At 55.4% G+C, this 18396-nt stretch overlaps 3 protein-coding genes across 3 annotated transcripts; all 3 read right to left on the reverse strand.

Annotated features, from left to right (window-relative positions):
• Nucleotides 1–544: 544 nt before the first annotated feature.
• On the reverse strand, nucleotides 545–3204 carry LOC136367712 (protocadherin gamma-A5-like). Its single transcript, XM_066329517.1, has one exon. The coding sequence runs from the start codon at nucleotides 3080–3082 to the stop codon at nucleotides 545–547; it is 2538 nt and encodes an 845-aa protein (XP_066185614.1). The 5' UTR covers nucleotides 3083–3204.
• A 1837-nt stretch (nucleotides 3205–5041) lies between these two features.
• Nucleotides 5042–7546, reverse strand: LOC136367713 (protocadherin gamma-B5-like). Its single transcript, XM_066329518.1, is given in 3 exon segments — nucleotides 5042–5632; nucleotides 5634–6155; nucleotides 6157–7546. Coding segments are annotated over 3 exon segments (2496 nt in total). The 5' UTR covers nucleotides 7540–7546.
• An 8297-nt stretch (nucleotides 7547–15843) lies between these two features.
• On the reverse strand, nucleotides 15844–18381 carry LOC136367714 (protocadherin gamma-A10-like). Its single transcript, XM_066329519.1, has one exon. The coding sequence runs from the start codon at nucleotides 18379–18381 to the stop codon at nucleotides 15844–15846; it is 2538 nt and encodes an 845-aa protein (XP_066185616.1).
• Nucleotides 18382–18396: the final 15 nt, after the last annotated feature.

Here is an 18396-nt window from a genome sequence, read left to right on the forward strand (position 1 = left end):
TTCAGCCATTGCCTCCTTCATTTCCTCCTCCACACGCAGCCACCCACAGACTTTTCAAAGAGTCACAGCTTCATGTGGATTCCTCATTTTCAGGACAGGCAGAAATCATCATGGCACATCACCAAGGACTAATTGTTGCTCGGCCAAATCCTCTCTTGGGGACAAAGATCAAAGCATGGATGACACAAAGCCTTTTCCGGATGACCTCCAATATGTATCATGGAGAACGAAAAAGGCTGAGAAGAACGTGCAGAGAAGTTCTCTGCAAAGCCATCAGCACTTTGTTCAAGACACATCTAACCCATTCAAATACATGTGCTGATGGGAAGATACACGAGACAGCTAAAAACTAGTATTTCTTAAAAACGTGATCTATCCTTTGAGAAGATCTCATACTAAGAGGAGCATGGATTCTACCCAGCACAGGTGACATGCGCGAAGAATACCCGGAACCTGAGAAATACCCAAACCACTGCCCTGAAGAACAGCCTGCCAGGGGCAGCCTTCTCCCTCCTACCTTCTTCACCTTGCTTTTAATCAGAGTCTAGTAGGCAAGCCAAAGAACACGGCAGAGAAAGGGCAAACGAACATCAGGGGAAAGCGTGGCGGAGAAATTCTGGACAGAGAAACTCACCGAGGGAGCGGAGGGATCCGCGGAGAGGGCGGCGGCCACATCCTCCTCCCCGAGCAGCGGCGCGGGCTCGTCGGGCAGCGGCCGGGCCGGGAGGGTGTCGCAGCAGCTGGCGGCCGAGAAGCGCAGCTGGCTCTTGCGCGAGTCGGCCGTGAGCGACACGTCGTGCGAGTAGGACTGCAGGAAGGCGCGCACGCCGTCGATGCCCACGAAGTGCGAGACGGGCACGCCGCGCAAGGCGCCGCTGTCGGGCGGCAGCAGGTGCCGGCGGCGCCAGCGGCGCAGGCGCAGCGCCAGCAGCAGCAGCAGGAAGGCCACGAAGAGGCACGACACGGCGGCCACGGCCAGCACCAGCCAGCGCGTCAGGCTGCCGGCCGCCTCGCCCGGCGCCGCCGCCTCGGCCGCGCTGCCCAGCTCGGCCAGCAGCTCGGCCACGCTCTCGGCCAGCACCACGCTCAGCGTGGCCGTGGCCGACAGCGCCGGCCGCCCGTGGTCCTTCACCACCACCACCAGGCTCTGGCGCGCCGCGTCGCGGGCCAGCGGGAAGCGCGCCGTGCGCACCTCGCCGCTGTGCAGCCCCACGCGGAACAGCCCCGGCTCCGTGGCCTTGGCCAGCTCGTAGGACAGCCACGCGTTCTGCCCCGCGTCCGCGTCCACCGCCACCACCTTGGCCACCAGCGCGCCGGGCTCCGACCAGCGCGGCGCCAGCTCCACGCCCGACCACGCGCCGCCCGAGCCCGCCGCGGGAGCCGCCGGCGGGTACAGCACCTGCGGCGCGTTGTCGTTCTCGTCCACGATCTGCAGCCGCACCGACACGTTGCTGCTCAGCGCCGGCGCGCCGCCGTCCTCCGCACGCACCCACAGCTGCAGCTCGCGCACCTGCTCGTAGTCCAAGGAGCGCAGCGCGTACAGCGCGCCCGTCTCCGCCTGCACCGACACGTACGACGACAGCGGCGCGCCCCGCACCCGCCCCTCCGACAGCCGGTAGCGCACGCGCGCGTTCTGCCCCCAGTCCGCGTCCGTGGCGCGCACCGTCAGCACCAGCGCGCCCGCCGCGTTGTTCTCCGCCAGCCGCGCGCTGTAGCGCTCCTCCGCGAACACCGGCGCGTTGTCGTTCACGTCCAGCACCCGCAGCGCCAGCACCGCGCTGCTCTGCAGCGCCGGCGACCCGCCGTCGGCCGCCCGCAACGTCACGTTGTACTCCGGCACCTGCTCTCGGTCCAGTTCTCTCGCCGTCACCACACGGTAGTAATTCTCAAATGTTTTCTCCAGTCGGAACGGGACGCCCTCGTCGAGCGCACAGCGCACCTCGGCATTCACGCCAGAGTCCTTGTCCCTCAAGTGCAGCAAGGCCACGACAGTTCCCGGTGGGGCATCTTCAGAGATCTCACTCAGTGCCGACCGCACCGAAATCTCTGGCAAATTGTCGTTGACGTCTGTTACTTCGACCACGACTTTTGTAGTGTCAGATAGGCCTCCCTCATCACTTGCCTTCACCTCCAGCTCGTAGGACTTGCCTTCCTCGAAATCCAGGCTCTGTAACAGAGTGATATCCCCCGTGTCGCCGTCAACTTGGAATATCTGCGAGACTGTTTCTGTAATTTGCTCAATCGAGTACTTCACGTGCCCGTTTAAGCCCTCGTCGGCGTCCGTGGCCATGACCGTGACGAGGACGGAGCCCACGGGCACGTCCTCGGCCACACGCACCGTGTACTCCGCCTGGCTGAACACCGGCGCGTTGTCGTTCGCGTCCAGCACCGTCACTCGGATCCGAGCCGTGCCCGTCCGGGCCGGATCGCCGCCGTCACTCGCCCTCAGCACCAGCTCGTGAAACGCCGCCTCCTCCCGGTCCAGCGCCTTGGCCAGCACCAGCTCTGGACGCTGATCGCCGCCGGGGCCCGCCTGCACGGCCAGCGAGAAGTGCTCGTCGCCGCTCAGCTCGTAGCTCTGCAGGGAATTCCGGCCGGTGTCGGGGTCATGAGCCCTGGGAAGTGGAAACCGCGCCCCCGAGGCTGTCATCTCGCTCATTCTCAGCTCTGTTTCTGCCTCTCGGAAGCTGGGTGTGTTGTCATTAATGTCCGTGATTTCCACTTGGATTCCATAAACCTCCATCTCTCCATCCACAATCAACTCAGAGCGCATCACGCATTTCTCCACCAGCCGGCAAAGCTGCTCTCTGTCGATCCTCTCTGCCGTCACTAAATGTCCCGTCTTCCCGTGCACAGCGAAATATTGAGTCCTACCTTCCGAGACAATTTGAAAGCCGCGGTCTCGGAGCGCTGTGAGCTGCAGCCCCAGGTCCTTGGCCACGTCGCCCACGAACGAGCCCTTGGGCATCTCCTCGGGCACCGAGTAGCGCAGCTGCCCCCACGCCGCCTCCCACGCCGCCAGCAGGACGGCCCAGAGCAGAGCTCGCTGCCGCCGGCCCCAGCGCCTCCGAGCCGCGCACATCTCCGCCGCGCCACCGCCGGCACCGCAACACCGCCGCTCCGACTCCCGCTGCCGCTCAATGCTCTCAGCTCCTGCGCCCTGCGCTGCCGCCGGGCCCCGGCTGCAGAATGGAGCGGCACCGCGGGGACGATCGCGGGCCGCACGGTCGGACGGAGAGCGAGCAGCCGAGCGAGCCGATCCGCAGCGGGCGGGGCTGCCGGTAGCGCTCCGAGCTTCCTCTCGCTCCTCTCGGTCAACAGCGGCGCCCGCAGCCTCCTCCCGGCACTGCAGGCACCGAGCGCTGCCCGCCGCTGCCCGCCCGGCCCCGCTGCACACACGGGACAGGCGCCGCCGAGACGTCGCTTTTCGCCCGGCGCCGATCTCCTGCCTCCGCATTTCTCCAGCCCATCTCTGCCTTCATCCTCCAGGGCATCACGGTCGGGAGGAAGGCAGAGGCATTCCATGGGCGCGGTTCTTTATCGGCACGGGAAACTGATCCCTTACTAATGTCATTGTATATAAATCAAAACACATTTTCGTATTTTACCCAGTAGATTATGTTACTTTTACTCTTTTTATTCAAAGGCATCTTCAGCAACAGGATGTCAGAGAGAAAACGGGAAGAGAATCGCATCTCGAAAACAAAGAGCTATCAGGATCATTAATTAAAGCGGGTCGAGAGCAATTGCATGCTTCTTGAAGTCAGGGAGCTAATTGCAACAGGACTGAATTACAGATACAGATAAAGATGAAGCTAAAACTCTCCAAGGAAACTTTCAGGCTTTAGAATATTTGATATTCCTTCCTAAGATTAACATGGGATTACCTTAGGTAATACAGATTGACATTTGCGGTTTCCTTTTTCTGAAATTTATGTGAAAAGCAGTGAAGCTCATTAGTAAGATATTAATCTAACTATCTCTTGATGTTATTGGTATAATGTTATTTCAAGACAACAGTTATAGAGGCATAAGCCAAAAGTACAACTCTGCCCTTGAACCCATGCTGACCACTAATCAATGCACAAATGGCATTGAGTAAGGTGCCCAAACCGTCGTGTGGACAATCTCCCTGATACCTGATCCGTTCCTATCTCACCTGTCTATCCTAGTGATCAGAACTGCAGAAATTTGCCGTTCTCGATAGACTCCAGCCCTTCCGAATTCCTAAACTCTCTATGTAAACAGGATAGAAAAATGAATAAAATCTCTAAATAAGAAACCATTCAACACTCTCACCAGTGTACGAAAGTAATATAATGAAGAGCAAAGCAGAGAAAACTGCCAGCAGCATGCAGAGAAGGAGCGATCTAGTCCCACTACTGCATCTCCCCCTAAAAAACACGTGGGCATCTATTTTTTCACTCAGGATGGAGAACGGAATTTCCACATTCGATCCATTTTCTAAACCTGAGAGAGGCAAAACGAAATTTAAGGAACCGGTTTCTGTAAAGCCATACACGAGTCTCAAGGAAGCCCTTTTCAAAAGAAATTAGACAGGAAAGATGAAAGCTCCAACACAAGGCATCAGTGCTTTTCTTATTTCCCCCGTCATGCTAAACCAGCCATTCTCTCTCCGTAGAATATGGATCTAATTTAAATATTGCAAACACATGCGAGTTATTAAGCTCAGGTCTTGAACACGAGACAACTTCGCGGCTGAAGCTGAACCTGAGACCAAGGAAACACCAAGTGCTTCCTGCTCTCCATGAACGGCAGACAAGCCAGTTCCTTAATTCAGTCCATCACGGGGACAGAAGTGTGCCACTCACAAAAACACGACTCCGGGAAACATGGAGGAACACAGAGAAACGGAAGGAGAGCTACAGTCAAAGCCTGTCAACTGAAGCGACTACTGAGAAAAAGTGAAAAAATTCCGCCAATACGTGCAGACATTGATGACAAGCCCCCACTAACCATGCGCAGAGAATACCCGGGGAACAAAGACGATATTTCGGAGAGCTCGAAAAAGAGAAGAAGGTCACGCTGTACAGACCTGAGGTGCACCGGAGTCCGCAATCGGCTCTCCCTCAACGGCGCCGCTGCTCGAGATCTGCTTCTCGCAGGAATCCCCGGCCAGAAGCTCCTCCGCCGACAGGACGGGCACCGGCGGCGGCGGCGGCCAAGCGGCCTCGGGCACGGCGCGGGCCGGCGCGGCCACGCACAGGTTGTAGGAGTAGGGCAAGGTGCCCTCGCAGAAGTCGGCCGGGAAGGCGGCGCCGGCCACCGAGAAGCGCTGCGCGCCCAGGCAGCGCAGCACGGCGGGCGGCCCGGCCCGGCGCAGCCGCGCCAGCACGGCCAGCGCCACGCTCAGCACCAAGAGCGCCGACAGCAGCGCCAGCGCCAGCACCAGGTAGAACTGCAGCTCGGCCGCCGGCGCCTCGGCGCCCGCCGCCCGCTCGCTCAGCTCCGGCAGCGCCTCCTGCAAGCTCTCGGCCAGCACCACGTGCAGCGTGGCCGTGGCCGACAGCGCCGGCTGCCCGTGGTCCTTCACCACGGCCACCACACGCTGCTTGGCCGCGTCCCGCTCGGACACGGCGCGCGCCGTGCGCACCTCGCCGCTGTGCAGCCCCCACGCGGAACAGCGCCGGCTCCGACGCCTGCACCAGCTCGTACGACAGCCACGCGTTGCGCCCCGCGTCCGCGTCCACCGCCACCACCTTGGCCACCAGGTAGCCGGCCTCGGCCGAACGCGGCACCACCTCGAAAGGAGGCGCCGCCGCTCCCGCCGCCTCTCCCGGCGCCACGGCGGCCCCCGCGCCCGCCGCCGGCCACAGCACCCGCGGCGCGTTGTCGTTGCGGTCCAGCACGAAGACGCGCACCGTGGCCGTGGAGCTGCGCGCCGGCGCGCCGCCGTCCTGCGCCCGCACCGCCACCGCGAACTCGCGGCACTGCTCGTAGTCCAAGGAGCGCTGCGCGTACAGCGCGCCGCTCCGCGCCTCCACCGACACCAGCGGCGCCGCGCCCGCCGCGCCCGCGCTGCCGCCCGCCAGCCAGTAGCTCACGCGCCCGTTGGCGCCCGCGTCCGCGTCCCGCGCCTGCACGCGCAGCACCAGCGCGCCCGCCGCGTTGTTCTCCGCCACGTACGCGCTGTACGGCCGCCTCCTCGAACACCGGCGCGTTGTCGTTCACGTCCGACACCTCCAGCACCAGCTCCGCGCTGCTCCGCAGCGCCGGCCTGCCCCGGTCCCGGGCCACCACCGTCACGCGGTGCTCGGCCGCCTGCTCGCGGTCCAGCGCGCTCGCCGTCACCACCTTGTACGAGCCGCCCGGCGACGCCACGATCGACAGCGGCGCCTCTCCCGACAGCTCGCACGACACCTGCCCGTTCTCGCCCGAGTCTGGATCGTTCACGTTCAACACGGCGACCACGGTGCCGATCGGTGCGTCCTCAGGCACCGGGCTCGACAGGGACAGAACTGTTATCTCAGGAGGATTGTCATTCACGTCCAGCACCTCCACATCCACCTTGCAGTGCGCCACTAAACCCCCGCCGTCAGTCGCCTCCACAGCCAGGCGGAACGTGGGCATGTCCTCGAAATCCAGTGCCTCCTGTAGCGTGATCGACCCTTTCTCGACATCCACGGCGAACTTCTGTAGGACCTTAGTCGGCATTTTACCGAAGCCGTAGGTGATGTGGGCGTTGGTTCCGGCATCAGCATCAGAGGCAGAGACATTCAGCACTATCGATCCGGGAGGCGCGTCCTCGCGCAGGCTGACTCGGTACCGGTCCTGCGCGAACACGGGTGGGTTGTCATTGGCGTCGGTGACGTTGATCCAGAGCTGGGCGGTGCCAGTCCGGGGCGGGTCACCGCCGTCCATTGCAGTCAGCAGCAGCCGCAGGTTCGGCTCGCTCTCCCGGTCCAGCGAGTGGCGCAGCACCAGCTCCGCGAATTTTTTGCTGTCTTGGCTCTCCTTCACCTCCACCGTGAAGTATCCGTTGGCCTCCAGCTCATATCCCTGCAGCGAGTTACTGCCCACGTCCGGATCCTCTGCCATTCCCAAGTAAAAACGGGCGCCGGGAGAAGTGAACTCGTTGATCTCCAGGTGAAATTTGTTTTGCAGAAAGCGCGGTGTGTTGTCATTCACGTCCTGGATGTTCACTTCGACATGGAAAACGTTCAGTGGGTTGTGCACCAAAGCCTCGAAGCTCACGGAGCAGGTCGCCGACTCGCCGCACATCTCCTCCCGGTCCAGCCTCTCGTTCACGTACAGGTTCCCGTTCTCCTCATTCACAGTGAAATATTTCAGCTGCTTCTTGCCGGCAGACGCCACCTGCAGCTTGCGCGCCGGCAGCTCGTCCGCGCTGAGCCCCAGGTCCCGCGCCAGCGGCCCCACGAGCGAGCCTCTGCCCAGCTCCTCGGGGATGGCGTAGCGGACCCGCTCGGCCGCCGCCCGCCACCACACGCACAGCAGCACCGCGCCCAGCAGCGCTCGCCCGCCGCCCGGCCCGCGCCTCTGCCGCCGCCTCAGCGCCATTCTCTGTGGCCACAGCTCGCCGCCGCGCTCCTGCCGGACTCCTGCCGCCGCCCGGCCTCCCTCCCAGCCGCTCTCGCTCTCACCGCAGCGCACGGGCCGCCGCAGCGCAGCCAGCCCGCTCGGGCCGCCTCGGACGCCGCTGCTCCCCGCCTCTCGCCGCCTCTCGCCGCCTCTCGCCGCTGCTGCTTCTGCTGGCGGGGCCGCTGCCGCTGCGGCCGGCGCCGGGCGAGCGAGCAGCCTGCGGGGGCAGGACGCTGCGGCGGCCGCGGCTCCAGCGCCGCTCGGCGGCGGCCAACAGCGACACCCGGAGGCGCCGCCACGCCACTGCAGCCGCCGGATGGCCGCGCTCGAGGGGGCCCGGCTTTGGGCGGGGCTCGGGGCTGCGCCGCCGGCGGGGTCTCTCCTCCGCTGCCCACACAGACAGCAGCAGCTCCCGCTGAATTCCACCCCAAGGCGGCTAGATGTGAGATGTGCTGACCGGTACCTTTAGTACATCCTTTCGAGTCACATTGGACAATCAGAAGCAAACATTGATGGCAGGGTAATTACGAATGGAATTTAGTTGTTTTTAAGAAATCACGGCTCATCTACAGCAGCAATAAACGATAATATAGGGAAGACTGCAAGAGCTTTTTCGAACTTTGTTACACCTCCTGAATTCTCCTTTTATTATCTGAGACAAATTAATTTGAGATATAGACCAGCCTAAAGCAATGTAATCAAACCCTAAACCAAGATACCAGAATAACATTTACTCCTCTGTTTCTGACTTATTATAGTTGTTTCATCTGCATCTCCATATCAGAGCACCTGATAATAGAAAGTTCAAAGCAACGCTGAGGCATTCAAATAGGTAAACACTGTTTTCAGTTTCCAACTTAAACTGTTCTTTAAAGGTATTTTAATCCACACCTCTTTCATATGCAGAAACACTTCCTGATAGACTTGAATGCTGGAAGCATATCCAAAACTTCTCTGGGCAATATGTCCCATTTTCTCACAACCTACACTGCAAAGCTTTCTCCTAATCAAAGCCTCTCTTCTTTTCGTTAAAAACACACCTCTGCTGTCGTATGGCCACTGGCCCTTTTAAAAAGTGCTCTGTCCATAGTTCCTATAAGACTATTCATAAATTGAAACAGCAAAAAAAACACGGAAGAGTCCACACAGAGATGTCACTTCTCCATGCTTCAAGACTAAACTCCTTCAGTCCTTCTCCATCGCAGAGATGTCTCACCCTAAGACAACTTCCATGACCCTTCCGGGGACTCTATGTCCATTGGGAATGTTGGGTCAAGATCTGCATACAGTCTAGGGTCTCACAAAAGAAACTTAAGATGGGGGGAAGGATCTCCCTCAACGTGCCAAGCACAGAACTTGTTATGCAGAGCAGGACACAATTTGAACAGCAGGTGCCCATTGGCGGCTCATGTCCCATCTTATCACCCACCAATCACCCAAAGTACTTCTCTGCTAAGCTCTTCCCTATCCCCTACTCTCTGTTCAAACTGGGGATTGCCCTCACCCAGGGCCAGCACCTTGCACTTTGCCCTGTTCCACTTCATGATGGTTGCACAGGGACACTTCTCCAGCCCATCCCTCGCTGGCATCTCTGCCCTCTCGGCCATCAACTCAAATTGGTGTCAGCCGCAAATGTTCTGAAGCTGCATCCATCCCATTGTCCATGGAGGTACTAAACAGTCCTGGTCCCAGGAAGGAGCCTGGAGGGACAGCACAAGTTACTGCTTTCCACCTGGACATTGGGCCACGGCCTGTAACTCTTTGGAGGTGACAATCCAGCCTGTTCCTCAGCCATTTAACAGCCTCCAGATGATTGCCCAGCACGTTCCTCTGGGTGATGACGTGGAGGACACTGCACAGGTTCTCACTTTATCCCCTGGTCTGTTCATGGACACCTTGGCTGGGCTGGGTGGCCGCTCTGCACTGTGACAACTGCAGCAGAGATGTTCCTGCATTTTTACACTACAGACAGAGTGTTCCTGGGTGAGCACACATGTGATTATGAAACCCTTCCTCTTTACAGCTGTAATCATCACAGGTGTGTGTGCGAACTCCACCTGCACTCGGGCAGTTGGCACAGAGGAGACCTTCCACATAAGATCAGTCACACTGAGGTTGAGCTCATTACAACAAGCAGGGCAACAGTTACACACATACAGAAGTCAACAGATGCAGTAACATTTTGTAGGTCTCAGTTTCTCTACAGAAGCAGCTCAATTCACACTCTACTCCATCAGGCACAGCCTTGTGTTATCTATGAAATGGGACAAGCAAGGGAATGAACAACTTCTTCTCTAGCATCACACAAAGAGCTCCCTTCCCATTTTTTTCTCCTATGCCATGTAGCTGGAAGGGTTTTGCTTGTGCTCATCTTCTCACTGGTGATAAATCTCTAATTTACCATGGGATGATAATGCACTGCAGCCACACCCAGAAGGGAGGTACATTGGTCTGCTCACTGCCATGATAAGAAGGAAATGAAGGATTCTGAAGCACACAAATGATAAACAACCATACTGAAAGATTAGCAGTCATCCAACAGAGAACGGCTGATGAAACCATTGCCTTGGAGGGAATCTCCACCGTGTTTTTATCACGTGCTCTTTTCCACACAGATGCAATGTCTACTAAAGTCATATTTACATTTATTTCTTGCAGCAGTAACAGGACAGAAAGCCACTCTCGTATCTCCTGCCTTCCAATCCCACTGGAATAAGAGCAAGAGACATGAGCACACCATCCATTGCTAAAAGAGACAGGTTGTTTGTACTAGTAAACATACCCACATACAGTGTAAGTCAAGGAAAAACAAAATAAAAAAAACTCCAAAAACCTGTAGGAAAACTCAAAGCATGAACCATATAAGGCAAGGAAATATTAGAAGACAACAAGCTGTCAGACACGCTCACAGTCAAGTCTTCTAGGCCTTGATTTCAGACTCTTAAATTTATCCCTCAGAGCACCTAGAAGTCACTGAGGTCTCAGGCTCCAAGTGTGGCCCTAAACACTTACTCTGGACAGCAGGACAGGGGGCTTCATTGGAAGAATTAGTCCTCTCTTCACCAACTTTTACTACTGCCTGACCTGCTCACCTTGCACAGTTATGAAACTATCATTTTAAACAGCTTCTCATCGGCCTCTTTCTCAAGGTAAATCTGCTGACAAATTACAGCACATTCTATTACTGCTTTTGCTTCCTATTCTACCTGTTTCCCACACCCACAGCACCTGCCCAGGTCACTGAAGTAAGGGTTTGCTGAAAAACAAGTGTCACTGTTTCAAAGTACTGACCAGAATTGTGAAAATGAGTTGCAACCTAATCTGGAAACAAAGGCCTGAAGGAAAGGGTAATTACAACTCTGAAGAAACTCGATATCACAATGTTGCATTGAGATACAGATGGTATCACACAGGAATCATTAGCTGTTCCAGCACAGAATTATGGTTCTATATGAACGGTTCCTGTGGAAAATGTCACTGTTGAGAACTGTCATTGTCTTTCATGACAGAGAAACCAGGATCAGAACAGAACAGAAACGGCACTGGCTTTGGCACCAAGCATGAAATCGAACCTGTTCTCAGAAAAACCCACATGGATTCACTGACTTTTATTGGCATAGAACTGAGCTCTCACCCTCCTCACTCTGTGTCACAGCCTTTAGTTTCACCATCAACATACACCAAAATTTTGGTTGTATCTTGGCCACAGAGAAAACAACACCTTGGGGAAACATTTATTTATAAAGATGTATTTCTTCAATGAAATATTCAGGGTCAGGCTGGATGGGGCTCTGAGCAACCTGGTCTGGTGGAAGATGTCCCTGCCCAGGGAACAGGAGTGGGAACAACATGATTCTTAAGGTCTTGTTCAACACAAACCATTCCACAATTCCGTGTTTCCCTGATTCTAGGATTATATGTAAAGCTTCAAATATGGATGAGGGAAACTCTCCCTACTGGAAAATTCTGTGTTTTGGGGTTTGCAGGATTGCCAGGAACAATGAGGATCAATTTTACTCCTTGACAAGAAAACAAGAAAACAAACAAACAACCCAATCCAATAATCAAAAAAACTTAATCAACCCAGCCAAGAATGGCAGAACACCAGAAGAGTATCAATCATGGCCTCATATTTCAGATTGTGTCAACTCTAGTATGTACACAAGACAGGAAACTCAACTGTAACTAATGCACAGGAGGCCTCACAAAAGAGCTCATCCAAGACATTAATTTCCTGGGATAGTAAGATCAAGGAAAAGCTTGGAACAACACATGTGAGCCTCATCTACTACAAGAAATAGAAGTTGGCACAACTCATTCATTGGTTTTGAACTATATCACTGACAAGTCCAGCATCAGTCCTGTGTCTGGATAGAGACTTCTTTTCTCTGTCCAAACATAACAGGAAAGCAAAGTCTGCATACAGACAGCAGTAGAAGAAGAGTTGTGTGCAAAGCTTCTGAAATCTCAAACATCACAATTGACATTACTCTGTTCTTCCCAAACACTCGAACAAGTCAAAAATGTTATATAGGCCATAAATTGAACCCTAATCTGTCAAAGACCCAGCCATCCAAGTATCAGCTCAAAGGCAACATCACTGTTCTTCAGCACATGGACTCCTCACGAGATGTGTGACTACCACTCTGCATGCAAAGAATATCAAACCCAAAGTAGGCCATTTGACTCCAAACCACGCAATATAAAATCATAACACGACTCATGTTCACAAGGCCATCAAGAGCCCTGGGGATCAACAAAACATCTGCGATGTCTCCACCAGTGCCTCCTCACACACCACACCTCCAACACTCCCCCCTAACCATTCCCAGCTCACATGGTTATCACAGATCTTCAAAATTTAGAGAAACTCCACCAAAAGGAAAGGTGCTCAGAGAGTCTGTCCCCACCATGGATAACTGCTGGAGTCCACGACATCCCCTTGGATGACCTGGGACCCGAGGAAGGGAATTTGAGCCCTGGACAGGAGGGTGTTCAGCTGGTCCAGGGGACTCAGAGACCTTGGCACAGTGCCCAGGAAAACACCAGGTTTGATTTTTAGTCCATGGGAATTCCAAACTACCAAGATGTGAAAACGGTAGTTTAGGACAGTAGAAGATACAAAATACAGTAGTTTTAGGGTTCACATGATAGAGGTAAATTGGAACAAGATGGAGGAATTTGAGTGGTACCTCATGTACTTCTCCTTCTTCCTCATCCTCCATCTTTCGGGGTGGTGATGGCACAAAGTTGTTAGAGTTGAGTGCGTCAAAGTAGAAATGACACTTGGAGTGTGGGCAATAGGTATTCGTACAAAATAGTAAATAACTGACATGTAGTTATCTGTATAAATGTAAGGGAACATCCCATCGGGAGTCACTTTCCTCGTGTCCCATCTCCTGTCCAGACCTCGTCTGGGAAGAGAGAAAATTTTGAGATATCAAATAATAAACATCACAAGAAACCTAAAAGCACACCTTGAAGACTCTGATTTTTACACCAACACGACTCGGGGCTTTTAGAGGGCCAAGGACTTTAAACAATCTAAATCTCAGGTGATGAAACCTCCCAGAGAGATAATATTTGACTTCTCACAACATGCCAGTAGAAGTCTCCTTCTCTTCATCTAAAAACATGAAAGAACCATCTTCAGGTCATCAGAACAGCGAGACAGAAAATCAACACCTGCAGAGCTGAAGAGCTCACAACACTCTTCTGTGTCATATAACTCAGAGTAGATGATTAATCAACTTGGTTTATAGGCCCCAAACACACAGCTTGATCTTCCCATATGGCTTCTTTCACAAGTACAATATTAAACTTTTCAGTGGCAGAAATTACGATGGCCTGCAAACACTTAGTAACAGCCTCCCAGGGTTTTCCATGCAGCTGGAACTCATCTAGACAATGACATTGGGAAGAAAAAGTTCACATTGTTTAATACTAGAGATAGGAACTGGACAGGGAATGGAGGAAATCATTCCCTTGAGTCCTTCAGCAGATATTCATGCACAGCTCACAGAACTCAAATTTCCAACCCTTCCAATCATCCATGGTGTTCTCTCACCCATGTATCCTAAAACCATGTGACAGTGCAGGGCCAGATCCCCAGACCACTTTTCTTCATGACATCAAATGGCATCACTGCACTACAGAATCTCCAGTTGGCTGCTCACTGAAGTTCTGTGAAGACATTTCATACATCCAAAAGGAAAAGCCCAGTAGTCTTCCAAGGTCGACTGTCAGTTAATATCTCCACAGGGGGAATTATGTCCACCTTACGTGTCCCACTCACCTTGAATCTCTCCCTTCCCACCCACACAATTCTCTTGCCATGCTAAATTTTCTATAGACAAGACTCAACCAGCTCTATATGACGCAGCTCGACCTTCAAAAACAAGAAAAAACCAAAGCAGTTCTGCCATTTCCTCCTGCATTTCCTCCTCCAAACGCAGCCACCCACAGACTTTTCAAAGTCACAATTTCAAGAGAAACCTTCATCTTTAGAACAGGCAGACAGACGTCATCAAGGACCACATTTTGCCGGACCCAATCCTCTGTCGAGGACATAGATCAAAGCATGGATGACACAAAGATTTTTCCTGCTGGCTGCCACTATCCACCATGGGAAAGGAAAAAGGGAGAGAAGAACCTGCAGAGAAGTTCCATGCAAAGCCATCAGCACTTTGTTCAAGACACATTCAACCCATTCAAGCACAGGTGGTGTTGGGAAGACACATGAGCCTGCTAAAACACTTGTATTTCTTAATAAAGCAGTAAATCTGTTCAGAAGATCTCATACTAACAGGAACACGGATTCTAGCACAGCACAGGTGACAGAGGGGAAGAATACCTGGAACCTGAAATTAACCAAACCTCTGATCTAACAAACAGGTCAGTCAGACAATTCTAACAGATGTCATCTCCCACACACTCTCAGAGACAAAGGCCCACCTTTAGCTCATTAGATCAAGCAAGACAGAAAATTAACACATGCACAATGGAAGAGATCATCCCATACAGTACTAAATTATGGCACTCAGTGTACCCACATAATTCCAGTATTTATTAGCGAGTAAGAGAAGTGTTTGATCTTCCCAAAGATTACATTTTGAGATTCCATTACATTTTGAGATTATGAAATTCACATTGCATGAGCCTACAACTGGGAATTGGTCAGGGAAAAGGGCAAACGTATTTCTGGTATCTTCAAAGAGACCTTCACACACAGCTCCCAGGACTCTTATCTCCTGCCCTTCTTAACTTGCATAAGGTCCTCTGACCCTCATAAATTGCAAGAACATGGAATAAAACTCCCAGATGCACAGAAACAAAACCCCTCATGCAAGGCAATGTACATCTACCAGGAAGTGGAGGTGCCTCCTCCTAGTGAAGCAAGTACTGAAGCAAGCTTCAATACCTTAATATTTCAGCAGTAGGTCCTCAGGCAGGGTATCTAGTTGGTAAAACAACAGCAGAAAATTCACACTGGAGCTCACACCACAATCATTTTTCCCCAGTGTAACTTCTTGGGACAGTAAAAAAGGGGAAACGCACACATCCATTACTGTTGGCCTCATATAACAACTAAGACAAACTGAACTTCTACATCATCTTTACATAATTTCAGTTATTTCTAATCACAGCAAGAGCAAGCAGTTTTAAATGCTCTACCTTTGTGAGACACCATGAGAGCAAAGTGGCACACACAACTTCTCTACATTGAGAAAAAGGATCACCACATGAATGCATACAAAAATATATCTTTGCTCATCATGGTGCTTCAAAGAAATTTAAAATGTCCTGAACTGGATAAGCAAGATGCACATCTGATAAAACCCAGTCATCAGAGTAGCAGCTCAGAGACACCATCATCCTACTTCATCATGTTGTGCAGCTCGGAAAATACACTACTTTCACACTTTGACAGTCACTGCCTGCTGATGCTCAGCAACTGCAATTCGCACGAAAAATGCTGAGAACAACGTGCAGAGAAGTTCTCTGCAAAGCCATCAGCACTTTGTTCAAGACACATCTAACCCATTCAAATACATGTGCTGATGGGAAGATACACGAGACAGCTAAAAACTAGTATTTCTTAAAAACGTGATCTATCCTTTGAGAAGATCTCATACTAAGAGGAGCATGGATTCTACCCAGCACAGGTGACATGCGGGAAGAATACCCGGAACCAGAGAAATACCCAAACCACTGCCCTAAAGAACAGCCTGCCAGGGGCAGCCTTCTCCCTCCTACCTTCTTTACCTTGCTTTTAACCAGAGTCTAGTATGCAAGCCAAAGAACGCGGTAGAGAAAGGGCAAACGAGCATCAGGGGAAAGCGTGGCGGAGACATTCTGGACAGAGAAACTCACCGAGGGAGCGGAGGGATCCGCGGGGAGGGCGGCGGCCACATCCTCCTCCCCGAGCAGCGGCGCGGGCTCGTCGGGCAGCGGCCGGGCCGGGAGGGTGTCGCAGCAGCTGGCGGCCGAGAAGCGCAGCTGGCTCTTGCGCGAGTCGGCCGTGAGCGACACGTCGTGCGAGTAGGACTGCAGGAAGGCGCGCACGCCGTCGATGCCCACGAAGTGCGAGACGGGCACGCCGCGCAAGGCGCCGCTGTCGGGCGGCAGCAGGTGCCGGCGGCGCCAGCGGCGCAGGCGCAGCGCCAGCAGCAGCAGCAGGAAGGCCACGAAGAGGCACGACACGGCGGCCACGGCCAGCACCAGCCAGCGCGTCAGGCTGCCGGCCGCCTCGCCCGGCGCCGCCGCCTCGGCCGCGCTGCCCAGCTCGGCCAGCAGCTCGGCCACGCTCTCGGCCAGCACCACGCTCAGCGTGGCCGTGGCCGACAGCGCCGGCCGCCCGTGGTCCTTCACCACCACCACCAGGCTCTGGCGCGCCGCGTCGCGGGCCAGCGGGAAGCGCGCCGTGCGCACCTCGCCGCTGTGCAGCCCCACGCGGAACAGCCCCGGCTCCGTGGCCTTGGCCAGCTCGTAGGACAGCCACGCGTTCTGCCCCGCGTCCGCGTCCACCGCCACCACCTTGGCCACCAGCGCGCCGGGCTCCGACCAGCGCGGCGCCAGCTCCACGCCCGACCACGCGCCGCCCGAGCCCGCCGCGGGAGCCGCCGGCGGGTACAGCACCTGCGGCGCGTTGTCGTTCTCGTCCACGATCTGCAGCCGCACCGACACGTTGCTGCTCAGCGCCGGCGCGCCGCCGTCCTCCGCACGCACCCACAGCTGCAGCTCGCGCACCTGCTCGTAGTCCAAGGAGCGCAGCGCGTACAGCGCGCCCGTCTCCGCCTGCACCGACACGTACGACGACAGCGGCGCGCCCCGCACCCGCCCCTCCGACAGCCGGTAGCGCACGCGCGCGTTCTGCCCCCAGTCCGCGTCCGTGGCGCGCACCGTCAGCACCAGCGCGCCCGCCGCGTTGTTCTCCGCCAGCCGCGCGCTGTAGCGCTCCTCCGCGAACACCGGCGCGTTGTCGTTCACGTCCAGCACCCGCAGCGCCAGCACCGCGCTGCTCTGCAGCGCCGGCGACCCGCCGTCGGCCGCCCGCACCGTCACGTTGTACTCCGGCACCTGCTCTCGGTCCAGTTCTTTCGTTGTCACTACACGGTAATAGTCCTCCAAGGTCTTTTCCAGCCGGAACGGGACGACCTTTTCGAGCGAGCAGCGCACCTCGCCGTTGGCCCCTGAGTCTCGGTCCTGCACCTGCAGCAGGGCCACAACAGTTCCCACCTGGGCGTCCTCCGGGATCTCGTTCAGCTTTGATGATACTGTCAGTTCGGGCGCATTGTCGTTCACATCTGTCACGGTAATCGTGACTTTTGCAGTGTCGAGGAGAGCTCCATTGTCATGTGCCTGCACCTCCAATTCATAGGAATCTCTTGCCTCAAAATCCAGGTTCCTCAATAGTTTGATCGCTCCAGTTTCAGTATCCAGGTGAAAAATATCCAATGCCACATCGGTCGGTTTCTTCATATAGTACTTCACGAGCCCATTTACGCCCTCGTCGGCGTCCGTGGCCGTGACCGTGACGAGGACGGAGCCCACGGGCACGTCCTCGGCCACACGCACCGTGTACTCCGCCTGGCTGAACACCGGCGCGTTGTCGTTCGCGTCCACCACCGTCACTCGGATCCGAGCCGTGCCCGTCCGGGCCGGATCGCCGCCGTCACTCGCCCTCAGCACCAGCTCGTGAAACGCCGCCTCCTCCCGGTCCAGCGCCTTGGCCAGCACCAGCTCGGGACGCTGATCGCCGCCGGGGCCCGCCTGCACGGCCAGCGAGAAGTGCTCGTCGCCGCTCAGCTCGTAGCTCTGCAGGGAATTCAGTCCCATGTCGGGGTCATGAGCCCTGGGAAGAGGAAACCGCGACCCCGAGGCTGTCATCTCGCTCATTCTCAGCTCTGTTTCTGCTTCTCGGAAGCTGGGCGCGTTGTCGTTAATGTCCGTGATTTCCACTTCGATTCCATAAACCTGCATCTGTCCATCCACTATCAGCTCACAGCGCAGCACGCATTGTTTCACACGTTCGCACAGCTGCTCTCTGTCGATCCTCTCCGCCGTCACCAAATGTCCCGTCTTCCCGTGCAGAGAGAAGTATTTGGTCCTGCCTCGTTCTGTAATTTGGACGCCTTGGTCTCGCAGCGCCGTGAGCTGCAGCCCCAGGTCCTTGGCCACGTCGCCCACGAACGAGCCCTTGGGCATCTCCTCGGGCACCGAGTAGCGCAGCTGCCCCCACGCCGCCTCCCACGCCGCCAGCAGGACGGCCCAGAGCAGAGCTCGCTGCCGCCGGCCCCAGCGCCTCCGAGCCGCGCACATCTCCGCCGCGCCACC

This window comes from Sylvia atricapilla, chromosome 14 (assembly GCF_009819655.1).
Source record: "Sylvia atricapilla isolate bSylAtr1 chromosome 14, bSylAtr1.pri, whole genome shotgun sequence".
NCBI lineage: Eukaryota > Metazoa > Chordata > Aves > Passeriformes > Sylviidae > Sylvia > Sylvia atricapilla.